The sequence below is a fragment of the Megachile rotundata genome, chromosome 5 (genome assembly GCF_050947335.1).
Source record: "Megachile rotundata isolate GNS110a chromosome 5, iyMegRotu1, whole genome shotgun sequence".
In the NCBI taxonomy this organism is placed as follows: domain Eukaryota; kingdom Metazoa; phylum Arthropoda; class Insecta; order Hymenoptera; family Megachilidae; genus Megachile; species Megachile rotundata.
In genome coordinates, this window is record NC_134987.1 from 19915932 (window position 1) to 19943207 (window position 27276).

Here is a 27276-nt window from a genome sequence, read left to right on the forward strand (position 1 = left end):
TCAACATTTAGGGAATAATGAATGTTAAATTAATAATTAAGAAGTTGCGTAAGAATAAGATTAGCCTATTTTCATCGATACGAGCCAGGGAGATTGTAACTTTTCTTTACGGAACATACGCAATAGCTTTCTGATAAAAAGCAAACGTATCAATATTGAAACGACAGAGCTTGATAGACCGGAAAATGTTTTGCCGGTGCATTTTTAATCTTTCTTCGTTCATGAATAATCTGTTACGACTTTTATCGAAATCCCCTTTAATATCTGGTATAACCAACGATATCTCGAGAAGAGATGAAGCAACAAGAAAACCGCTCGGATAATGGGTAGTTGATATAATACGATATAATGGGAGCATAGGATACGGTGGGTGTAGGCGAGGCGTTATTTATGTATGGGAAACAGTCGGTCTTCGTTCTACTATCTACAGTCTACAGGGATCGTGGAATTAGCAGCTATACTGCCTCTTTCGTAATCTTCGTTTTCCCGTTTCTCTTCGATATTATTACTTTTACTTGGACTGACTCGTAGATTTCCTACTCGTAATTAATATAACAATAAGTTACTTGGATCAAGTATTAGACTTACAACGTAGAACACAAAAGGCATACTCTTTCGGGTTTACCAAAAATCGTACATTGTTGGTCGGAGTTATTACTAAGAAGAGTCGCATCACGATACGATTGGTCCATATCGATCGAAACGATTCGGACGATGTTTCGGGCGTAGCAACGAATCGTCACGAAAGCCGGCTGTCGCATGGGCAGATTGTAAGCACCTGTCCTACAGAAAATATCTACCGGTGGCGAAGGTGGCACGGCAGAAGGCTCGTCAGCTGCTACCGCAGCTGAGGTAACCGATCGCTTTCATACGAGATGTGGACGATATATGTATAGATCGGGAGGAGTCCACTTTCGATCCGTGGACCGTGCGCGTTTTCCTCTCGAATTTCTCGACCGGCTGTCTCGCAGTCTACAGATTTTTAAATCTGCCAATCGATTGCACGCTACATATTATCTATGGATTATATTTCGTTCGTTAGGTGGTCGAATGCCTAACATTCCCTTCTAGGTGGTATGCGTTTCTTGAATCCAGGCCTAATGGAACGCAACTAATCTAAGGCATACGGCCGCTTGTGTGCCGCAGGGAGCTAACGATAGCACTTTGGATGAAAAAGAATTTGTCAATGCTTACTGACAGAAGAAATACGAAATATTTACAAAATTATACGATTAGGGTATAAAGAATGGGACAACATATTGTAGGTGTCATAAGATTATAATTTTGCTAATTTCGTTAAATCTGATAACCTACAGTTTTTTCCTCTACTAATAAAACGCTTATCGAAATTGGAAACAGAGTTTTTAGTAATGAAAGACGTAAGCAAGATTCGTAAATTATGCATGATAACGTGCATCATTGATTACACGGAACGCGTCACACACGCGATGTAAACTTGTGGCGCGTGGCAGCTTCATGTTTCCGAAACACTTCTTTAAAAATCCAGAGTTTTTTGCGAAGCTGCGGAACGTGCAGGTTGGTTTCGAGTTTCTCGATCGGTGATCTGGAAACTTTTCGACGCATCGTATTTTAAGTAGTCCATGCACTATACCTGCAATAAACAATTGCGGTAGGTGTCAAACTATCTGTTTGTTAGAAACAACTGTACTTGTATTACGTATCGGAGATTTACAAATTTGGAAATATAACAATATTATTCTGTATCGAATTTAACGTCAGAATAAAATTTATTCCTTTTCACTTGAACTTCCCAGTTTACTGGAAAGCTGCATCTTGCAGGAAAGCAATCGAGAGTAAAGTACCAATAACAAAGTTACCTAATTACAGCGTAAAAAATGGCTCGAAATTGTATCGGTCATTGACCATTAAAAAATTTGATAGAACCCTTTTCAGTGAAGGATGACCACTCGCTCTGTATGGTCCTTTGAGAGGAATGGTGGTGGTAAACCACGTGACCGAGCGCGTGTTCAACAATAACAGCTGCTGCACTGTTGCTCTTCCCTCAATTCACGCTCAGCCTCCGTCGAAGCAAGTCGGTGTGACCCCTCCGCTCTTTCGAAACTAAAATCTCGATACTTATAAAGGGAACCGATTACAGTTCATCGACATTGTGCTAATCTATTCGTTCGACGCTGCACCGATTAATCGCGATCGGCAACGTTCGATCAGTGACGGTCAGCGCTGTTCAATCGAATCGGATCGAATCGAAGAAATTACGTGACGGCATCGTGTCGGTTCGTGAACTTTGCAAATCGTCTTTGAACCGTATTATCGATTCGTGATCGATGTGCACCTGCGAACGTTTACGTGGGATGTTGTAAGCCGAAGCAACCAAGCGTCTGCATCAACGTGAAATAACGAAAGAAGATAAAAGGAGAAATGCTTCCTGGACGAGGATTAATCGTTATCGCCCTTGGCGTTTGCTGTATGATCGCTCTTTTTGAGGTAAGAAAAATTTATATCGCATTTTGTTACTGCATTTACGGTAGAGGTTCATTTGTATTCATTTTCCTAGTACAGCACCGATTTTTAAATATTTGTAGAATTAAAAATTTCAATTTGTACTGACTGTTTAAGTAACTTGAGGTACTGACTTTGACCATTTATCGCAATTTTCAAAATTAGTCGTGTACGAACGGATACAATGTATTATACGATCGAAAGAAGGATGAATTGCGTAAGGAAGATCGCGGTGATCTTACGGAGGAAACGATAATTCTTAACAATTACGTCCTACCGATTGTAAATATTTCAACGAAATCGAGGAAGAAACATTGCGGTATCGCGTTTGAATCCAGAGAGAAAAGATCTCTTTCGTTCGGCTAATCCGAAGCTAGATTATCGGTTCGAAACAGAAGAGCAGACGAATAAAAACGCTGCCAGTATCTCGCTCCTTTTAGCTTTTAAGCAATCGCAATTTGCCCGATACCCCTGGTAATTACGAGAAGTGGAAAAAGTATCCTGCTGTAATTCAGGTCGCTAGTTTGGTTTCTTTCGTATCCTTTTCATTTCGTTTATTATAAAATAATGCACAACTTGTACGAGAAAGCTGCACAATTGTTCTGACGCAGTATTCGAATAGAATCAAGAATAATTTCCGTAATTGCAAAACGTACTACGGTCCTCTCTAGAGACAAGACATTCAAGTTTGCGTTCATGATTTCAATCTTTACTTCTTTACTTAAAGATCTCTAACATTTACGAAAAAAAAAATATACTTCAGTTTGCTTAAAACTTTTAGTTTACTTTAAGGAGATAACGTTGCAGTTTGGTTGCAATTAAGTATTACCAACGCCGCGTACACAAAGATCTGAAATAAAGGGCTCTCTTCCTGCCGGTTTTTTCGCTCGCATTCCCTTTTCCGTCTTCAAAGCGCGGTTCCCGTGCCGCGTGTGGGAACCGATTTTATCTATTAGCATTGGATAATTTTTGCTGCACCGACCGTCATGATAATTAGAGCTGACGGTAAGATTTCGTTATCAGAGAAAATAATAGTACGTTTAAATCTTCTCGTCGATCTCATCGTCTGTCGCGTTTATTCATCAGCGCCTCTACCACTTTTAATTCGAAATATACTTTTCTACCGTATATGATCGATAGACGAAGCTGTAAACATTTGAACACTTAATAATGGAAAGGGAGTGGTACACCACGTTTTAATATTCGTGGGTCACGATTGACTCAACTTCCTCGTTCATTCGTTAAATACGACAGGTGTTCCAAGACTTTTGAACGGTAGTGTATGCGCATGCATTAGGATCCAGGCCAAAAGGTCGACGTACAATGGAGATAATGTTGAGGGTCGAGGCAGGGAAATTAATGAAAGTTCGCGAAAACGAGACAGAAGGGTGAAAGAAAGGCTACGAAGGAACGGAAGAGGCGAACGCGGACGGGATAAGCCAGAGAAAAGTGGAAACCGAGTGCAACAACAACCGTGTCTAAAAGAGTTCAGGGGATAGAATAAAAGGAGTTGCACGGAAACGGAATAGAATATTACAAGAACAACACGCAGCAAAGGATCAAAAGACGGCGAAGACTGAAGTCTCTAGGTAGATGAACGGATGTAAACAACGGACTACAATAGTGTGACTGCGAACCTCTTCTTTTTTTAAAGCTACACGAAAATGTAAAGCCAGAGGTATACTTCATTTTCTACTTACATTAAACTCAGGATTACAAACCATAACGTACAAGAGCAAACTCGTGATATCATACTGCAAACTTCAGTTACATTTCGTGCAGTTTATTAATTCTGTATGTATATTTAAAGAATGTCTGGCAAATGAAAAGTTCACAGTTTCTTTAGAAAAACAAAATAAGTTCGAACGGATGATTCGTGCGTCGGCAAAAGAAAAAGTAACATTCCTCCGCGCAGAAACGAAAGTAAAAAGATTAAAAGTTTAAAAGGCAAGACAGAGGAGGGAAAGGTAAGGAAATAAAATGTAAAAGGGATTACCGTGGAAAAGGGAATCGAGTCGGAAAGATCAGGCATCGGTGAAAAGTGTAAGATAGGCAAAGATAGTCGTGGGAGCTGACAAAAGGCTCCGTTGTTCCTGAGAAAGCTCGTTTCCTCTTCGTGTTGGTAGCTATTCTCGCGCGTGCTAACAAAGTGCGAAGTACTGTCACTGTCCACTTGCACGCGAGTTAAAGGCGGAGTCGATACACGGACAAGGAATCGACGACTGAACATCGTGGAAAGCGTTTTAAACTTAGATATTATACGAAGATAACTATAACTTACCTTCCCTCTCAATTTTTATTTCAAGCTTTTCCTCTGTTTCGCGCTAAATATCTGGTTTAGAGATATACATGGAAAGGTTAGCACGATTTAGCACGGTAAACGTTTCGATAAATCTGTAGTATTTTGGGATTCTCCTGTCGGATGAGTTCAATGACGGACTTATTACTCTCTTTGAACTTTGAACCGTGAATCGATGTGTCGTAAGTGCTCTTCCCCATTTCTCTATTTGACGTTACGAAACCAATTTGATGAGCGACAATGCGATTCTCGCGTAATGCAGAAGCATCGACACTATCCAGAGCTGCGGCGTTAACTTTGCCGTTTTACAATTAGCCGATTAAATGGAATTCGTAGCAGCGGTCAGTGGTGACCACCTGGCCATCGTCGGCGCGTTAATAAATCAACGGGGCAAACCAAACGGCGAAACGCGTTTACTTTCGTGGATGCGACACATCACTGCATTTCTCGAAGTAACCTACTTCTCGTAATGCAATAAACGGCTCTCCTTTCACGACTTTGAAAGCTTCTTGAACGCGTTTCGCGTTAAATTTCGTTGGTCCATCGAATATTTAAGGATTTTAGCGAGAAGCTCTTGGGTATATGCACAAAGCGCATCGCTAACGTATACATTCGCGAAAAGCACAGGGAAATCGATTAATAAAGAGGTTGGAAAATTCAAAAGGACGGCGAAAGAAGGTAGTCGGACAGAGAGAGATCGAACTACCAAAGGGATTTCGCGAACGTTGAGGATATGCAATAAAGATCGAGTCGCTGTGGTTTGCTTAAAATTTTTAACAACCGGAGCCTAGTACCTTTGATACTCTGGACGTTTCTTAACCAATGTTGTTTCAACGATTTTTCTGATATTTTCAGACGACTTCTTTTCCTTTTTAACGCTCTGCGGAATCACTGGGCTCGTGTTTAACTTGTGTTGCAGGGTAAAACTTTACCGTCTGAGTTATTAAACATTAAAATTCCATTATAAAATATAGAAGTCAGTTTGCTACAAAAACAAGTTAATTTAATGCATATTTGTTTTTGGGATTCATATTTCCTTGAATGTTTAACTCCATTCGTAAGCCATTACAACCCTTTCCACTCGAGAGGAGACTCTCGCTCGCCACTTGATTTAATGCAGTGACTCGAATAGCGTCAGAGAGACGACAATAACTGTTTCACGAAGAGATATCTTACCGTTTGGCATCGTCGACGTATGAATCTATTGTTCCTTCGTACATAATTCTACTTAAACTTAATATTTTAGAGATTTCATAATCGCGTCGATTTTAATTGATGAATTCTTTTTAACGTATTAAAAAGTCAAGATAAATGATATATTCAGTATATTCGCAAATCTAAGAAAGATGTTGTCAATGAACGCAATAAGTCAGAGAAAATAGCCGAGGATTCTTGTGTCTGTAACGATGAAAGCCTAGCGCAAGAAAATTCCTAGAAGTTGCTGTTTCACGTTCACTAGTTGGCCACCGTTTCAACAGAAGATGTTGTCAGCGATCGTATTCGGTTCATTGGGGTATTTGGTGGTTTACGAGGCTCATTAGCATGCCATGGGAACCGACAGAGTTGCTAGTTCCGTCGGTTTTCGCGAACCATGCCCGACCCTCGACTCTACCCACGCATCGTCAACCTGCAACCTACGCTCTTCTGCCTCGAGAGAACCTCGTCTTCGGTCTTTGGGGATAGCCCTCTTCCGGTTTCGAACATATTCCCAGAATGGGAGCGTTTAATTTTACTTTCGCGAGACAAAGCTCCCTGTTGCAGGGGAATTGAAATTGCCATGGATATTGATGTTCTTTAGAGGCCGATGTCGGTCTACCGTCTGCTCGATTCATTAATTTTTATACGGCTACGTACGCGGAGAGAACAATGGTATTCTCAATGGATTCTGAAGCAAATTTATTGATTCGAGACAGGAGGTTATATCGAACGCGGTTGAACGTTGCGACAGATTTATTCGCGATCGAATTTCCTTCTTTAGTTATTCGATTGTCGATTAGGTTTCATAGTCTTTTTAATTAGTGATTTATAGTGGTAGTTGAACATCTCATTAAATAGCATCGGTTCAGATGCAAAATTGCCATTGGTTATTCATTATTTTAAAAACAAAAGGACGACGTTTAAGCAGGAGTCTTATCTCTGACGCTAACGTCTTAAGGTTAGTCATTAATTTCGGGTAGCTCGTTAGCGAGCTCTGGCACGCTTAAGCGATTTGCAAAAGCGACTTTTTCAAGCGTTGCCCGGGCAACGCGTCGAGTGTCGTTATGATTTTCTGTGACGTCTGCTTTTTCGCGATGAAACGCGGCAAGCTATGTGTGCGTCTTTTCGAAATAACTAACCCGGATTTCAATTTTCCCCTTTTCCTTTTTCTTTTTTCTGTACGTGTTCGTCTCTTACGCGAACCGTGGAAAAGCAATCGGTTTAGTGGCCTTATTTATTTCTGCCCTCTCGACTCTGTTCTCGTTGTCGGCGATGAAAACACGGCTAGGCGGATTCAAGGAATTTGTTTAATTAAAAATATGTTTTAATCTTATCTTGATACACAGACCCAGTTTCGCTTCTTCCTTTCAGCGACGAGTCGACGTTTCATTTAAAAAAAATCTTTTCAAATTAAATATCCGTTTATAAAGACTCGGCTTTTTCGTTTCACTTATGGTGTTATGAAAAACATCGTCAGAAATGTAGCTAATTTCTTTTTTTAACATCGAAAAAAGTGAAAATATCTTGCATTGAACTTGAACGAACGTTGAAAAGAATTGTCAAGATTTTTATAGACTTATATTCCTAATTGAAAACGTCTATGTTTGCCGGAGCGAAGCGTAGGCTGTATGGAATTCCTGTGTATATGAAACTTGGAGAGGAAGAATTCGTTTGCAGGTTGAACAGCTTGTTCGTTTAAGGTGTTCGACTAGAAAGGTTCGGCTTCGAATTCTCGCTACCTATTCTTTCTCTTCCTACGCGTATTTCTCTATCGAGGGAACCACGCGAGTTGTTTGCGTCGATTTCAATGAAACTTTATAGGTGGACAGGGAATAAAAAGGTATTTGGAACCTGTTTGGTTATTTACGAACACCATGATTCATGATAGATTTGTATGGACGGTTGGCGAAGAATAATTCACTAACTACTCGAGGTTTCCATTCGCTTTTCGGTACTTATAAAATTACAACGTATATACATTGAAGACGCACGAGGTGTGCTTTAATATCTTTACAACGTATCAAGGAAAGCACGCTAAGCGTTCAAATTTAATTTCGCACCGCTTCGCTCGAACAACCAAGCATCTTTAATCGACAAACCGAACACGCGAAGTTCGAAATTGTTTTACCTCGAATATTCGCTCGAAAGAAATTCTATCTAAGGTTCGTTCGAAAGATCAGCCCCGAGCATTGAACGAAGCGGAGCCGGCATATTTTTTCGCAAAGAAGATCGCAACAGTTTCATGACGGCCCGTTTTCGATACTCCATCGAAGCACAGCTGCGTAGGAGTCAGGCCGAGTGGAACTCGGGGCCCGAGGGCCCTGAAAAGCAGAAGGGAGAAGGGTAAGCTAGTAAGGGCAACGTGGTGGACGATATAGGGAGGCGGATCGAAGAACAATGGGGTGGCAGCGAGCGAAGATAATTATCAGCGTTGCTGGCGCAGCTGCGTCGATTCGTTTCACCCTCGAGGCGAGGCGAAACCAGTCGGGTCTTCCTGCTAAAACGGAAAATGTTTGCTTGGTTAACTTTTGCAATTTCGAGTGGAAATTTCTGTAGAACTGAAATTCGCGCGAATATGACTAAAAGTAAGACCTCTATGTACTCGGAGATTACCGCTAATCAAAGCTAGATGTCGAAGTTGCCCTAGAAAAGAAGAAAGTTCGAAAATTATAAAATCTGATATTCGCTTATCGGAGATCATAAATTGTTCGACTCGATAAATTTCACCGAAATTGAGGAGTTTCCGTATGTACAAATAAAAGATGCACCGACTCGAAAGCGGTAGCGTCGCGTGAACCTTACACCGTCAGAAAGTTTTCGTCCACTTCTCGTCGCTTGTCCGTCGTAGCCTGTTGCATTTATGCAACGGGCCATGCCAGCGTACGAGGCGTAAACGTGGTCAAAGGGTTGCGAGCTCGTGCACGTGTTCAAGAGGAAGCGGACAGAAAAGGTCGTCGAGGAGACAGCGAAGCCAAAGTACGCTGTCACGGCACACTGAACTTTCCCCCATGGCTTTTGACCGTTGCACAACCAACCTGACGACCGTCCGATCCCATATGTATTTTTCTAACCGGTTTCGTGTTCGTTTAATCATTGCTGTTTATAGCAAATATTACTGTATCGAGCTTCCACTTAAACCCTTCTACTCGGATTTGTGACTCGTATGGTACACCGTAATAGGAAACAGTAGGATGTGCAGAAAGTTGCTTTGCCTAATTACATTCTACCACTTTCATAATGGGTTTACGTAAACGGTAAAATTTAATTATTAACTTTTGTCGTAACAACGTAGTTTTTGGCAATTATTTGCGCGGTTTCTGAAATGTATTATTTTTTTTTTATAACGGTAAAGGTAGTTTCGCCGTGGAAGGTAAAATATTCTTGTATTTTCCTGCACGTTGTTTTTAGCCAGCGATGACACAGGAAGGTGGAGACAAAAAGTCGGACGGTTCACCGCTGCACGCGCCGTTGCATAAATACAGTGAATGCAGTTTGCAATTTAACTGAAATATCGGGGCAAATAAAAAAGGACGGTGAATCAAAACCCGATACGTTATAACTGTCGTTTCGTCACAAACTTTATTTATCGACCAGGCGTTATTTTCATTACCGATAAAAAAAGAAGTAAAGAAGCTTTTAATTTTCAATTGGACCAGCTGAAATTCATACGTTATCGATACCCGTTGAAGAGATTTTAAAACGAGAATTTCACGAAGTGAAACTGTATCGAACATTATTCTTAGATCGAGCGATGCTCGCACGTCGTTGCATGAATGCAGCAAAGGGCATCGATTAAAACGTGCACCGTTTTCAGCTTAGCATCCGCCCGAGTCATTGCTAAATATAGCAGTCGAAAACAAAAATGTCTGTTTCAATTAACAATCGCTTAGATTTCATATTCGAAAAATAATCGATGATTAAAGATGGCATAAGAATATTGCAAGATAGCGATTCGAATAATTTATAGGAAAGAAAATTGAAAGGGAAAAAGAACTTTTATGTCGTCGACCAGGAAGGAGTGATTTTCGATTGGAATTTATCGACGCGCCAGTGGAATAGCTGCGTTAGAAAAAAAAGAAAGAAGGATACAAAAGCCACCGCAATTACTACTTCCGCTTCGCCCGTCCTGCCGGAAGTTCTATTCATACTCGTCACTATGAGCGCCGTTACTTCCGTCATTGTTGTTACCGATCTACGACCGATCGTAAATCATCCTCTCTCTACCCTTTCTTCTCTCGTTTTTAGTTTTCATTGTCAACCACGCTGTCAGCGTCGAATAATTTTCATTCGAAATTTCCTTTAAAATCGTCCTTTTCGACTTTGACTCCTCGGTGCTGGAAAGATCATTATTATCTCTTGAAATTCGAGTCGAGCAGTCCTGTTAGTTTTCAAAGAAGCACCTTCTCCCTTATTTTCATCGTGTTCATTCGAAACCTGGTCAGTCGAGCTGGTCGTTACCGACATGCCGCAAATTCCATGGATTTACTGGGTTCACGTTTCACCATGACTCCGACCAACGTTTTACGATGAGCGGTTACTTTGGAAAAACGATCGGAAATTGTTAAAGGTCGTTTCCAACCGCTGCGACTCCTCCTTTCAAGGATGTAATTTCCTCGCTTCCCGTGCAAACCCTTTTGTTATTGATTAAACTTGAGAACTCCTCTACTCGGTTCTCTTGACCGGTTACGAAATTGAACATTATTTTTTATTTTCATTGTCTTAGAACTTTAGAATTCTTGAGTTTTGTGTTTTTCGAAAATAATGCATTCGTCAGCATTACATTTGTTACATTAGGACAATTTAACTGTAGAACATTTGAATTAAAAAGTGGAGAGTATTATATGTATAGGAATTCCATAAGGTTTCCAAAAAGAACGCATTAAAATATGGTTGCGAACACAATTATCTCCGCATAACGGATACCTATATAGACGTAGGTCATACATTGTACGAACAATGAGGAAGAAAGGCTTGCGTAGCCAGCTGACTCCCGGACAAATCGACCTCTAAGTTCCTTTATTAAGGGGGTGCCGGCATATGTCGTATGCATATGATGAGGTGGTCAGATAACTTATCCTGGGGACAGGGGCATGCTATTATTAACCCTTTTCAGTGGACTCGTTTCGCTGGTAAATTGACAGGGTGCATCCTTACGTGGGGAGCCTGGCTCGTGTTACAGGACCGATACGATGACGCTTCTACTTACGCCTGTACATGTTAGGTGTCTTCGCACATTGTACATGTACAGTTATTAAAAAGTATATAGCATGATCATCAGAAGCTATTCTTATATATCTTTCTATTTACTCCGTATTAATGCAACATTAACAATTGAACTATCGTTAAATTCAAATTCTACCTGTTAGGGTGCCTACTTAAAATAAATTACTACTTCAAAGGATTAATCTTGATCCGTGTAGCCCATGAAGAATCGCGTTAAACAGAACAATAAAAGAAACGCGCGAGAAGGAGAGGGAGAAAAAGATGGACAGGATTTCACAAACGAATAGGGCCCGGTGCAATGATGCACCTGATGCACCAGTGACCGTTGGCGCGTGCCAGTAGCCGGCTGTTACCAGCTGCAGCGATGAAACCACATCTTTGATCTCGATCAAAACTTCTTTTCATCGTCAATAACGATCTTCAATTTTGTTATTGATCTCGAAAAGCGCGAACGATTATGACTCGATAAATTATAGTCAATCGAAACAATATACACCGATAATGAGTTCGTACCTCGATGTAGCTTTCTTATATTGCAACAATAATTGCGACGTTCTTATTACGACGAAATGCAGTACAATTTTTTTTCTGACTGAAACTCTGTATCGATACAAGTAACGTTAGTCGAAACGTGGCTATGGAACTTGGAAACCATTTTGTTCTAAATTCATGGCATACAATCGAAGAACAGGTGCCAAAGGATAAAGACACCTGACCGCGTGAACACCTTGCACCTTTCTTTCATCGCGCAGTGGACCACGATCAAGATACAAAGCGACACACGTTCAGCCACTGCATTAATTAGGATAACTAAACGATTTTTACGGTCCTGCCACGCGTGTTTAATCCTCTTTTGACAACGTTTTAAAACATTTTTCATCTCGTAGTAAAGTCATTCGTTCGACTAATATCAAATGCTCTATCTTTATGATTGTGTCAGAGGAAATGGGTCGACACGTTAATGTTTCACCTCTGCGTACTACATTTCCGAACCCAGTATTGACCCAACAATTCCGGGAATCTTGAAATAGCAAATGAACTAAAAGCAGCAGTAAAAGCTATCCACGCATCCTCTGATGAAGCGCATCTGCTCTTGTTCCAGGTGAGCGAAGCTAGACCTCGCATCAGGCACCAGAAAGGCGGCACTCATTGCAGCAGGTGCGGTCCAGGATGGGGCGTAGTGAATCGTTGTACCCGTGGACGCGATACGGAGTGTGAAAAATGCGCACCAGGCACCTATAGTCCTCATCATAGCACTCAACCCTGTTGGATCTGCTCGAGATGCGGTCCAGGACTGTACGAAGCGCATCCTTGCACCTCGACCACCGACACCGTCTGCGATTCTTGTCACAGACCGGCTCCCGATAATTCTGATTACCAGAGGAAGTGCAAGGGCAGGACCAACGTCTTCCTCGCGCCGGAAGACGCGCAGGAAACTGGAGAAGAGAGCGTCCTGGTGAACGAACCCGATGTTCAAGACCGAATGAACGACGGAGAAGAGGTCCTGGAGAACGACGCGGAAGCAGAGATTATGTCCAAAGAGCTGAGATCTTTGGAAAGAATTTAAAACGGTGGACGATGATTCTCTTTTGTTGCTGAAAAAGTAGGACCGAAAGTATTCCTAGATACTAGCGATTCCCTCGAGCCACCTGGACTAAAAGGAAAGTGTTTTCTCCTGTTCTAACTGGCACTCGAAGAAGATCGCTTAGTTGAAGAATTCATGGAACAAGATACGAAGGATGATCCCCAGAGATTCTTTGCTTCGAATTTGAATCGAGACTCGCAAGACTAGACATCATCGAAGTCGTGAAAATTTAGCGGATCCGAGAGCGTTTATAGAAATTGGATCCTGAACTTCTTTTAAACCTCAGGAAATTGAAGGCGAACCTAGATTTGGTCCTTTGATCGAATAGGCGAAGATGATAGTAGAAAGTAAAGTCTTGTCCTCTTCTAATTGAAGAGAATAGATGACTGAACATTCCTTTCAAAATGCGGAATCTGTTCCTCTTCTTAACAATTCACTTGTGAGGATCACAAATAGGCTGAATGATTCTAAATCATTCATTGTAATACGCAGCCTCAATTTACGCTTCCGGTTGAACCTTGTTGGTTGAGACCTTGTTAGAGACCTACAGAGTATTTAAAGAAAAAAAACGTTCAACGTGTGAATGAAAACAACATTATAATATCATTTGTCTTGCAAGAATCTGTTGTCTTTAAATACTCTGTATTTCTTAGAATTACTCGTCAACTTTGGTGCTTGTTCTATCAACGTTCCGTCAATACTAATCATTAAGTTCTAATAAGTTCGAAGAAGGATCGAGAAGAGTCTTTCGATCCTCGATTGCTAGTCACTTAGTTGATAACTAGTCGATAAGATGTAATATACAAATAGTAGTATACTCGCGTACTTGTCGCGTCACTCGCCCTCTCACATAATTTATATTACCGTAAGCGAAACTTATTCCATTCCTGACTATACAACTTTATATGTTACATCTAAATATACACTTATGGTATATTGCGTTGACTGCTATGTATGTCGCCGTCGTTAAAATTTGATCACTTTAATCAAGTTATCGAAGAAAGAAGAAAAATTTTAGAAATTATTAACTCTTTATATCACTGTAACTTAAACATTCGGCGCACTATGCTTGCTAAAAATTTTAAAACTATAAATTGAGTAATTAAATGGTGATTAATTGTTGTTCTAGTATTCTACTATATATGTATGTATAAATTTTCACAATGGCAGTCAACATTATAAGTCTACTTATGTACATCCAAAGATCTCGTTGGTGATCTCTGGATACGCGTAAAAGTACTCTGGAAAGTTATACTTAAAAAAAGGAAGCGAACAAATTTTTCTTTAAAGAGAATTTGTGTACACGAGTGTTTATGTCCAGAGATCTCCATTATTTCTCGTTACGCTCTCTTCTTGGAGAGACCAATCGTATTTCAGTGTGCTCCTCGACTTTCTGGATAACCGGAAATACTTGCATGGTTCTTATGTAAACGCGTCATCAGTAAAATCGTGTGTAAATACGCCTCTGTAAATATAGAAACGATAACAACACGAATCGGTTGCTGTCTGAAAAATTGTTATGCATTTCTCGTTTATAATATATAAATTTATAAAAGCAATTACGTATCTTCTCGTTCCATACTCGTGAATTATGTTATGCTTTGCAGCGAAATATTTTAAAGAAAGAAAATATCTGAGAAATTAAAATAATCGTGAAATTATTTTAACGCGTTAAGAGTAAAATAGTAGGTGGAAAGTTTAACGCGTTAATATAATAAGAAAGTTAACCGTATTTAAATAAGTCTTATGGTGGCGGGGAAGATGACACGCATGCGCATAACGGACACTCCCCACTCCTATAAATGGTAGGCGACACGGTGCGCGCACTCACTGTTCTCCGCTCTGTCGAGGCAACAGGTGTTCGCGATTGTCGTGGCAGTCGTTACGTAAAGCTGGTACGTAAAATTCCATCGTCAAAAATTGAAAAATAGTTGTCCGAAACAGACAGTAACGCGCGTAGATCTCGTTTACGAATGAAAATTCACCAAAGCACCATTGTACTTGCTATCCGTTTTATTTATTTACGTAATTGTTCCATCGGTCGATGAACGGTAGCCGCAAGAGACGTCTACTAAAGACACAATAAAGTACAGATATATAATAATCTATATATAAGTTCATTTTTTATTACATCTCCTCCCTGACTATATTAAGTCCACGCTCAATAAACGATAGAAAGAATTACACGTTTCTTCGATGCACAAACACGTTCGCGTCGCTACAATCTCGAAACTATCTATTGTCGCCTCGTTTTTTCGAAGTATATAATGTATATTTCGCATCAGGTATTGCGTGATTCATCAGGTATTATCGATATCATTATTATGCACAGTGCGCTACGATACAAACAGTTATTATCATCGAAGAAAAATATAAGCGAATAGTTTTGAGATGTTAATACGAGTTATGTTGTATACATGTATATAATATATATAATATATGAAGTTCGATGATAACTTTTTTCTTCTTTTCTTCCTCTTAATGCGGTTTGATTTTCGATTTAGTTTATGAACGACATTTTTCTAGTTCGAAGTCAAGGATAAAGAAGAAGCTAACGATATATCAGTCGGTAACTGTAGTTCCATGATACCGCGGAGGTTTGGAAATTGAGAATTTATCTTTTACGCTTTCACTGTTACCACATAACTTGTTAATGTAATTTTAATCTACCTAGTTAAAAATCTTAGAAAAATTTTCATCGTTCCTTATTATAAAGATTTTCAATTATAAGCAACGACAATTTAAGAAAATCGTTACAAAATTTCACCGATTCTCGTTAATCGGTAGCAGTGAAATCGTCCGTGCCATAATTTAACGCAAACAGAAAAAAGTCCCTACAACGAGCAAAGCTACCGTGTGCTAAATAAGTTTTCTCGTGAGTCGGTTATCGTTACATCGATGAACATCGATAATATAAACGCTTTATAAATCATTTGAAACAACGTCGTTATATTTTTCTATCGTAAAACCTATCTATAAAAATAAGTCACTGTAAAGTATGCCACAATGAGATAAATGCAAATAAAACGATCTTCGCATATTATATCGATTCAACTGGTATTAATTATTTATCTAGCAATTAAGATAACCTCGGCTAACACGTCTAATTTTTTCTAAGGAACTTTAAGAGTACATACAAAACGTTTATTAACTGTTCAGCTACTTCCTGTTTCATTGAATGTATCGTATTATTCTCTCCGCTATGCTATTGCGAAGCAATTTGTAAATTGCATTTACGTTAAATATCGAACATAATATACACGCTTCCTTGCGACAAGCGAAAAACTAATTTACATCGCTACCTTGACATTACCGAATAATTTATTGGGGCTTTGCGTCGAGATAAAAACTTGCAAAAAGGAGAATGAAAACAGTTCTGTTCGTTATTGGAAAAATATCGTAACGTGGAACCCCGTGTTCCGGACGTGCTTGAAGTTAGGCGTAAATTTGTGTATACTCGGTTGCAACCTGGGCTTTCCTTAGTTAAAAGAAAGCGTAGAGGAAGGAGTATTTTCTAACTCTACGTTCTCTAGCTGTGCTTTTGCTAAACTTTGGGACGTCAGAATTTCAATACGTGTAACAATAGATGGATCCCTCTGCTCCTTCCAACACCTGAATCTCTTAACTCAGGAAAGAAGTGCTCTACGTTCCACCCGAGTATAAACTGCCAAGCACGCTAATCTTCCTTCAAGGAGAAGACGATGTAGGGGAAGAAAGAGCTCTCGTCGCGCGTTTCGATAATTGAAGGTCTCGAGAAAATAAATGATGGCTACCGGGATCGATTCAGGTTGTGAACTTGACGATGCGTATACGATGTCTTTACCCGTCTATTAATATTTCCTTTATCGTCGTGAAAAAATCCACATCGAGATTTGAGCTCGGCCCCTCCATGTTAGCAATCGACTACCGGATATCCGCCGATATTCGGATGATAATTATTCTTTATAAAGAACGAATGTGCCAAGACGAATGGCGCGGAGTCTTTTTCCCTTAATTCGCCGTTTTCCCAAGAAAAAGCGAACGTGCTTGGTACTGTATATGTCATGAACGCGGTTCGCGAAACATTGCTGAGCAAATTTACAACGTTCGTTTTTACAGTCCTACAATTTGTTTCTTTCATTGACGTATAGTGTGGACCCCGTGTAAATTTCCATACTTTCAAAGAGAAGCAGAAACTGGTGGTTTTTTTTCTTTTTGGCACGATGCTCGGATATTGAACACCTAAGTCTATACAAGTAACTATGATATACTCGACGAAATGTGTACGTAAATGACAAGATCAAAATGTGACGATTTCGATTGTCGCGTGCTCCAGAGTTGAATCTTTTTACTCGAACAACAACTTGAATAATTTTTAATCATCGATCAGCTTCTTTGGTCTTATTGTTCGTTGTACATTGTTAAGCGACCACTGTTTCTCGTATAATTATTTCTTTTTAATGGACGAATCGTGAACAATTGTTATTCAATCTGATACGTTTCAAATTGCAATTCGAGTTAAACATGTAAACGAAAAACTTGCTTTTCTATATTCTTTCGCTCGATCGTGATACGTCGATTGGCAGCTATATCAAGTTTTCAACTCAGGCGCTTACGACATTCTAATACGAATCTAAATCGAGTAATCGAGGGCACACTTTGTACGAGATTAATTATATATATATATATATGTATAGTTTAATAATATAAATCAATAGCATTTTACAAACGTACATGTACGTGGAGACTAAATGATACAAACAATGGTCGCAGAAAAATCGCAAGGCTGATCTCATCAATGGATTTTGCGTGTTATTGACCGCGAAAATAAACGTAATTATAAAGTAAATTTTAAAGCTTTCTTCGCGTAAAGATTAAATGTAGAAAATTCGTTTATAAATTACGTGTTACACTTTCCAAATTTACAGCAAAAAAAATATAAATTCGCGAACGCACTTGGTATTCATGCTTTGTGCCGTAAATATAAAAGTTAGCTTGCTAGCTAAATCTAAACACCGACAAATAAGGGACTCTACAATTGTCGATGGCTCAGCGAACTTTTATTCGATTATTTTGAATACCTTTATAGGCAGAAAATTTTCCCTATCTTCTTTGCCCTTAAGAAAATAATATAAAATTTCATAACTCCACAAGAAACTGTAAATCCACGTGTAACTTTTCAGTAAATACGATTATAGAACGTCACAGCCATTAGCGATTCGCGCGGTCCATATTCCAGTCTTACGATTGTTTCAGATTGATTTGTATTAACAAAGATAGATCTAAGGATAATTTGTTCTGCTATTGTAAGAAACTTTTATCAATAAATCGAATCGATTTGTGGTTCTCAAAAATATTTTTAATTCGCTTAAGATTCTTCAGAAAATTTCGGAAACCGATATTAGGCTTTATTCGCCGAGACATCGAGTTCTATGACGATACTAGTCACCGATTAAAAGAGTAAACGATAATTAGAAATAAATCAATTGCATATCTTTACGCGTTGCGACCCTGAATTATGTACGCAACACGCAATAAAAGTTATCAATTACATACATAGTTCGTTCGTCTTTATCAGAGTTTACTGAATCGCATTCTTATTCGAATTCCTACATTAAATCTATACACGGGAATAAGAAAGCAACGAGACAGACAAAGATTTTTACTAGAACTGTCGATTTGAGATATTCGAGTAAACAAAAATTACGCGGGTATGCGTAAGATAGTCGAGAATCTCGATTCGGGAGTGGATCGTCTTTCGACCGTTTCCGTTCGTTACCGATGTTGGTCGAAAATGACCGAAAGGCTATCAGCGTCGGCCAAATTAGTATCTTATTTATTTGGATATTCCCTAAGTAACCAGGTAATTTTTGTATATTCGATTCAAATCAAAAGCTCTAATTTTTACCGGAATAAACCTCTGCAGCGTTGTAACAAACGCGTTTCATTTGTATACGTTGCGATCGTCGTTCCATCAGGACGCCGCAACATAATAATCTAACAATCGTGTGTCGCCACACATTTCTTTCTCGATAATATATATATATATATATTTATATGAATTATATATACTTTATTTATATTTGTATATATGCATCCGCGCGCGTGTATATATATAATATATATACGAGTCGTTTGAAGGTAAATCTAATCGAATGAACAAATATGATTCACACATTCGTAGCGATAAACATACAGACACGTACGAAAATATACATATAGGGAAAGTAATCATGAAACTCATTGAGCTTTTTGAAACATAAATCATTTCAACAAATCCATGACTGGGCGATTGTGTTTGAGAATTTTTACTCTGTTATATTAATTACACTTACATTATGTATTTGTTTGAAATGGTTATAAGCGTATCCAGAGACCTTATTTGGAAATGAAATATGCCAGAGTATATTTTCATGCATCAGCAGCTTACATATTTTATTCATAAAAGGAACAAATGTAAAAGATATTAAAATTCGATAAAATCAAGGTGGCATCAAAAACAACTTTATCATCTCTCTGGATTCAGCAATGAAATTAATTTGGTATGCAAAGATCGAAATATTATTTGTTGCATATATGTACATAAACCGAATAAAATTTATGTAAATGGGGTATTTATATAATGATCGATGAAAATATTAATATTCAATTTTGATTGTTTAAACGTCTAAATGATATTAAATCGAAAAAAATAGATGTTCACACTTATTACATAACTGACTTAAATATAAAATACATCTCCATACATGTACACATATTTTTGTTTATACCACATTAGGTAAGGAATGTTTATATGTCACACTTTCTTAAACCAAGCTGCAATTTTGTTAGGCAAATATTATGTAAAGAAATTTTTGCAAAAATTTTCTTAGATATAGTATACTTTCAGTGTATCTTGTGTCTGAATTAAACATAAAAAAAATAACTCGCAAGAAATTTATAGATTAAAAGAGCACATGTAAAGTTATATAAGCATTATTTCTTGCATAAAAAATTCAAATAAAAACGCAAATCATAAATAGAAAAAAGACAAATGTTTTAATTTTGTTTGTCTATAATGTACTTCTACTTAATTTGATCCATCAGTGTCCAATAAAAGAATGCTTTTATATCTTTAATCTATAATAGGTTCTTTGCACTAAAATTTTTAGCACCAATTGTAGGTTTGAGATCGAATATTATTTGATCTTGATACATATTTATAACACTCTCAAATTTTTAAATTTCAGTTACAAAGAACAAGTCGATAACATTAAATATTTAATACAATGACTGTCATGCTGAAGCTGTTAAAAACTTGATGTATTATTTTACCATTAATTTCAAGCATTTAATATAATTTTTTCTAATTACATAAATAAAAAAGTTGTTATTAATACGAATGACGTATTTGTGTGAAAATACAAGTATTGCCCACACTTGGGTACCATGGCAGTCAATGCATTAAACTGAAAGAAAAAGGTAAATGATCATGCTACATTTTCTACTCATGCTGTGATGAACAATGCACAACAAAGGATTTACAGGTGGAATAAGAAGAAAAATTTCGAATATAAATTTATACTATACGAACATAAAAAAAATATACATACATCTCGTGTTCGCATGATAAAGAAATTATAAATGAAACAGCAGGAGAGAAAAGTAAAACGATATTACAGATCACTGCGGCCTACAAGTACTTGATTCTGTATCTCTTCTGCAATGATTTCTTATCGGTACATATTAATCAGTGGATTTCTTATGTACAATTCAATTAGAGATTTACAATTTCCACGTAACACTGTTATAATCGTGAAGCGTGATCGCAATGTAAACACGGCCTTAAGACGTCGCTCAGAGCTGCTCCTTTCTTTTCTTTATCTTCTTCTTAAACACTTACGACAAAACATATATAATTAATCTCCAACGCATTCGTGAACATCATCTGTACAAGATATACTACTGAAATATACATCTCACACAAGACTCGTTAAAGACGGTTAGAAAAATTCTACTGATTTTTTACTTTTTTCTTTGCTTGTTTACCTCTTACTGAACTTAATCGCTCCTCTCCGTGAGTCATTGAACATAACCAGCCATGGATTTTGTACACCAACGTTCGAGGTAAAGAAAATCCGGGATAAGGAGGATAGAAGGAACGGAATGGTGGGTAAGGGTTGGGATCCAGGAGCGACCATGTCGAATCTACTAATTACAAGAGGAATTTTCAGCTCCGTTAAATACAAGGAAATTCTACGATAAACAACTAATATCATACAACTACTGTCATCGTGCCCAAATCTACTATCGCTCACGTAACAATGATAATAATCTCAGAAATGAAATTGGTACGGAAAATACTCGTACGTACAAAAATAGCTAGAAGACATAGATGGAAACGCGCCACGAGTATACGAATGTGTGTGCAGATAAGAAAGAATTTCTATAAAAATCCTGTTACTTTACATACGATAAACTCATCGAAAATATATAGTGGAAAACCATAATTGTTTATAAAATTGTTCGTAAAAAAATGTACGTTAGCAATGTTGCGGTAACTCAAATGTTCTTTTGCGGATACTCGTGGCGAATATCTACGCGTCATTACGAATCATGATTTTTTTCTAGACACGAATTAAATTAAAGAAAAAAAAAAGAAATTAGGGTAATGTCTATATACTTGTTACCTTCACTCGTGGACTAAATATTGTCCGTCATAGTCAGTATATATGCCGTTTGGTATTTTTTTTGTTTTTAGTTTTTCATATACACAATTTATCTTGTTCATATTCTATGCAATCCTGTGCTTTATTCGGATTGCAGCATGGTAACAACGCTTCGCCTACATTAATGGGTTCAGTTCTTACGATCGCGCTGTGATTGTAAGCTTGGGTACAACGAATATTTCTTAACAAATAATCATCAGTATCTTTTCTGAACGTCGAGAGACGACATCCCTTTTGTAAATCACGATATGTCTTCCCACGGCGTTTTTTAATACATCTTAAATTAATTTTACGCCTGCTAGGCCGTTTAAAATTGGTCCACCAGCAGGTCACAGATCTCAACCGACATCGATTCTTTACTCGAACGTACCGTTAAACGAAACATCTATGGTGGAAGAATATAATTGATTATTAATTGAAACAAAATGATTGGTTTAATGAAGACTTGCAACTAAAGAATCACCTGTGCTTGTTTGTTAGGTTCCAAACGTAACAAGCATCCTACTTGTTGTGCCCTCATGTGTACTATACCCGCACAGACAAAATTATCAGGATTTGGATCAATACCATCGAGTAATTGCATTCCGAATCCTTGCAATTTCGTGCGAACTTGCGCCAGATCCATCGGTTGTTGTGCTTTAAAGATCTTTTGTGAACGCTGTTGATTCGCTCTGGAAACATAATGATTTAATAATAATAATTTTTAATTTCAATAGGACTCTTGCTACAGCAAAAATTCTTGATGATTAAACACTTGAATTAATATTTAATGTTTTGTCTAAAATATTACGTACCCTCCGAGATTCTTCCATCGCGCAAAGAATGATTCTCCATTCATTTCCGTTGGCTCGAAGAATTTGTTAATTGTTAATGGTAACTTCATCGTTATCTTTTGTGGCACGTTATTGTAAATAAAAGAGATGAGCATACTTGGCGCATCTATAAACAGCAAAACATACATTAACAATGTATAATTCTGTCTTTCTTAGAAACGTTATGTAACTTGTCGTACCGCTATAATCATCGATACATTCAGCATTAATCATTTGCTGAATTTGAGCACCAGCTTCTAATACAGGATCGACCGGTTTTACTTGTACAGCTAATTTTGCTTGATTCTCTTCGGACCAGGAAAGTTGAGGCTGAAAACTATGAAGAGCGTACTGAGTTTTGTTTCCGTAGAAAAGACCAACGCGTCCCAAATTCTGTCTAAACTCCGATTTCACTCCTATTTGGATCAAATCATTTTCAAATAGTACACCGTTGTTTTTGCACACGAATCTGAAAGATGTAGACGTTAGAAACGTATACAGTTTTTTGTAACTTTTCTGTTTTTAATTAACATACTTCTTGGGATTATATGTATTCTGGGCACCATTGGTAGCGACTTTATTCGGCATATTATAAATATCTCCTAATACATCTAGAAGAACTCCTGTGTTGCTAGTTGGCTGAGACGACGGTGGCGTCGAAAGACCTAATAAATCTGCTGACGTGTTATTAACAGATGGTACCGAGCTAGCTGGTACTTCCGCGTGGTGATTAGTATTTGGTGCAGGGCTTTTACTTTCTCTGATTTCATTTTCAGGCACACGACCTGGTTTTTTCTTTTTCAAAACGGCGAGAATGGAAGATTCTCTTTCAGGGAATGCAGGCATTTCTTCTAAAACGGTAGCCTATAAAAAAAATTGATTAGACCAAAGTTGTAATAATCGCAATTAACATAATCTTATTAATACTTACCAAAACATCGCTGGATGCAATGATGCTTAGTTGAAGATACTCTGAAGCCCTCTGTTGCAATTCGGCATCCGCACTGCGTAAATTACTATGCTGTCTGAAAACATCCTGAATTTGACTTCTCATTTCAGGGAATAAATTAACAAATTTTATATACGTTGATAGCAATAATGCTCGAGTCATTGGGGAACATAGATGATACTGCAAATAAAAAGAATACATGTTACGGTGTTTTCATAGAAATTATATACATCTCACGGGAAACTTACTTTGGAATGTAATAATTGAAATTGAACAGCTGGAGAAGAGCGTTGATCGCCAGCGATTAGGTTTCCAAATTCGCCGAGTATGTAACCACCAACTTTAACCATATTCTCATGACAAGCTGGTGCTTGTAAGGCCTAACGAATGTTATAAATATTCAAAATAAATTGGATAATTCCTAACACTAACGACCTTAATCAATAGCATTATTTACCTCGAAAACCATCTTTGCTGCATATCCTTGCACATCATCTCTGTTGATAACGATCTGAATAACTCTGTACCACACTTCCTCCGAGACATAATCACCCGCTATCCTGATGAGATTCAGAATGACGTCAACGTACCAAGTATAATCAGTGGCATACTTTTCAGCTAAAATGGCAACCTTAAGAACCATCTCTTCTCTAATCGAGTAATCAGCAGTTTCGAGGTAGTTTAGCATTTCTTGTACTATTTCTTCTGCATTACTCTTATCACACATAGCATATAAAAGATCCACAGCTTGTTGTCTAACGGATACATCTTTTTCCATCTTCATAGAAAGAATAACAACTTCCTGGTGCTTTTTCACAGCTTCGTGCGAAAGTTCCGATGTGGCTAAGTGACACATAGACTCAAGCGCTAAATAGCGAAGATTGGTCTCGCGATTCGATAGAAACTGACCGAGTTGATTGCACGCTCTAACCGATAAAGGCAGTTCGCTATCGTTGTGAATAATTAAACTAATGGCTTCAAACAATACAGCATTTTTTGCATTGGAATGCTGCACCTTTTTCGATTTTGGTGGTTCTTGAGCTTTGTTCAATATAGTTTCTAAGCATTCGTTTAGTCTACCCCTTACACCTGGGTCTTCAGCTGTTAAAAATTTACGAAATTACTTTAATCATTAAAATTACTATGTACAAGAACCTAAACGATAAAAATCGGCTTGAAGTAATTTACCAGGCGGGGTATAATTCTGTAGTAGTCGTAGTAACTTGACAGAAAGCCACGGTGCTGGCACGAAATAATACGTATAATCCTGTAGGTCTGTGTAGCTCGATGTGACAATCTAACAAGATAGAACAAAGATCAAAGAACTATCTTTTAGCCAAAGACTGGATTAACAAATCATACCATACCCTGCTCAATCGTGAAACTGCTAAGCTGACACACCCTTTGTACTCGTCTGGATTTCTTTTCACAAGAGCGTCTATCAGAGACGCTGCCGCTGTTACAACACCAAGATGTTGATCATTTAACAAATGAACTATACGTGAAGTCCATTCTCCACCAGGAACCACATCTGGTGCTGTACGTAGTAATCGTAACAAGCAAAGTGCTGCGCTTTGTTTTACTACATCCATAGTATCTCTAAAGTGAAAAATATAATTTATAATTTTATAAATAATTTATATATACCTATTAACTCTTTCAACTTACCCAGATACAAGTAGTTTTGGTATTTCATTACCAAAAGCCTCTGCCATTTCTTTACTACCAATATTGGCAATACATTGTAAGGCTAAATTTACATGAACTGGATTACGTGATGCAAGATCATTCTTTATACTTTGTATTATCAACTTAATGAGATCACTATTTGTATTTACTAAAACTGATATGAAAAGGTAACCCTGGAAAATATAACATTTTTATGTACCATACTTATAGTATTGCTAGATGAAAAATGGTGATAATTGTATTGGATTACAGCATAGATTTCAAATAACATATATACTTACAATCTGTTTTTCTGAATACTTGTTAGATGAAAGTAAATTTACAGCCTCCATATGCCCAAAATCAATGTCATGGCCAAGCAGAAAAATAAAAAGGAGTTTGCAAACATATTTCTTTTTTTGGTAACCATCAAGCGTTTTATCTCCTTTAAATTTACTGCGAATATTTGCCAACTCTTTGTTTATTCTCTTAATTTCTGCTTCTTTACTTTTACCTAATAGAATGAATAAATTTATATTTCACTTTAAATATATTAGTATTTTGTATTACACAGTTTATTTTATTTAATAATATAATAATAAAAATATTAATAAATAGGAAATAAAAAATTTATTTGTTCTTATCAATAAAAAATAAACTAAATACAACTGTAGTATAATTATATATTTATATTTATACATGTATGGATAATATACACAACTACATTTGTCATAGTTTTTATAGAAAAGTATAATGGCTGCATGCCACTTGGACTAGTATCAAAACCTACTTGTATTGATTTGCTCTATAAAAGTCTGTTTCTTATCTTACATTTTATGCAACTATTTATTATAGCAAATTACATAAATAATACACAAGTATAGTTTGTACATGTCACAATTTTCTGTTTCATGTAAGTTTCTTAAAAAATTCAAGGGTATCAATTTCAGTAGTCATTTATTAAATTATGCCAAGTATTACATATTAACGTATAAAAGTCAAGCTATAATCAGACAGATATGTCTGTATCAGAACTCCGCCCCCTGTCTTCTACTCTTCACTGCTTTAAATACTCAGCATGTCACTCTAGTTTCAATGGCAACGTATCTCTTAATGAAACGTGGCTCAAAATTTCAACGATTCAAAAGTTAACTTATATCTCTTGTTTATCTAACGAAATCAAGATGCAATCGAACATTTTAATTCAGATAAAATATAATTTAGTGCTTTTAAATGTTATATAAAAAATTAATTAATATTAAAAGAGCACATTTTAAACTTACAATTTCTAATATCAGAAATGAATACTGCCAGCCCACGCATACCATCTCCTCTTACAGCCGGCATCTTGTCTTGTTTTACTTAAAACCACCTGTAAAATAAAATACATTCATTTGAGTGGTTAAAAAATTTGAATTATCACTTATTATACTTTAATGAATTAAAATTTATTTTACAACTATGCTTTAATATTAATCATTAAAATATTTGATACAACCAACTGGCATAATAGAACTAGAAAATTACAGTTATTAAAAAATGAATGTAAAGTAAAATATACAGAGGTCAATGAAACTGATGCAACTGCATAAGGGTTAATTTATAAATTTATTTATAGATTGACAAATACACATGGTTATTTAATGACATGCGATAGATGCATAGGGGGAAGTTCAAGAAAACGATCTAAACGATATTCGTTGATTAAGAGTACTCGAATCAACGAACCCTTCAGTCGAGAAACCAACTTCAAAATCGAACTCAGTACACTACATTCGAGTGCAGTATCATTCAATAAAATTGGCAGAGTGTATAAACGGTAGAAACTGATAAGGAGGAACATGCGAATCAAAGGTCTATCTGACGCTCGAAAGGAAAATCGAGCGATTAAGCCGGTACCGCGTCCTAGATTCCGACGGCAAACACTTTTTGACAGCAGTGCCGTGCAAACGCCAGATAGTGGCTCCCATTAGACAAAAATTTTTAGAATTATGTCAACGAGCTATAGTAACAATTATTAAGAAATTAAACGAGAATTATACTGTATTGATCCAGGGTACAGAAATAATATTTTGGAAATGATAGGTGTACCGAACAGTGGCTTTTCGTTTTTGATGACCTGTCGCACGGGAGGCGACTGCAACCAGTGAGATTTTTTTCCAAGAAAAAATGTTATCCATTATACGCGTGGTTTTTTAACGTGGCAGTTTTAAGTACATACCAATCTGGGTTAGGGTAACGTTCACGCACAGCTCGGTCACGCAGTACTTGGTAGGCGTGAAACTATTCGCGAGTCGGTGCCAGAGATTTCGTGGCTGTCGCCATTTGCAACCGCTGACTAGCTGACGGCTGCCCGTCAAATGCCACTGCGTTTG

The 27276-nt window shown here is 37.5% G+C and overlaps 2 protein-coding genes across 4 annotated transcripts; one reads left to right on the forward strand and one right to left on the reverse strand.

The window, feature by feature from the left end:
- The first annotated feature begins 1944 nt into the window (after positions 1-1944).
- On the forward strand, positions 1945-23149 carry LOC100878963 (uncharacterized). Its single transcript, XM_003703308.3, has 3 exons — positions 1945-2466; positions 12303-18627; positions 19994-23149. The coding sequence occupies exons 1-2, from the start codon at positions 2401-2403 to the stop codon at positions 12765-12767; spliced, it is 531 nt and encodes a 176-aa protein (XP_003703356.1). The 5' UTR covers positions 1945-2400; the 3' UTR covers positions 12768-18627; positions 19994-23149.
- On the reverse strand, positions 14884-27276 carry AP-2alpha (adaptor protein complex 2, subunit alpha). Of its 3 annotated transcripts, none has more exons than XM_003703209.3 (14): positions 27123-27276; positions 26185-26273; positions 25204-25415; positions 24902-25095; positions 24601-24832; positions 24422-24530; positions 23691-24334; positions 23482-23613; positions 23216-23413; positions 22820-23148; positions 22485-22753; positions 22267-22411; positions 21936-22143; positions 14884-21857 (listed from the first exon to the last, which is right to left on the reverse strand). In XM_003703209.3, the coding sequence occupies exons 2-14, from the start codon at positions 26246-26248 to the stop codon at positions 21780-21782; spliced, it is 2814 nt and encodes a 937-aa protein (XP_003703257.1). In that variant the 5' UTR covers positions 26249-26273; positions 27123-27276; the 3' UTR covers positions 14884-21779. The 3 variants fall into 3 exon arrangements, with proteins under 3 accessions (XP_003703257.1, XP_076387846.1, XP_012140624.1); XM_076531731.1 differs by lacking the exon at positions 27123-27276 and adding an exon at positions 26993-27093; XM_012285234.2 differs by lacking the exon at positions 27123-27276 and adding an exon at positions 26630-26839.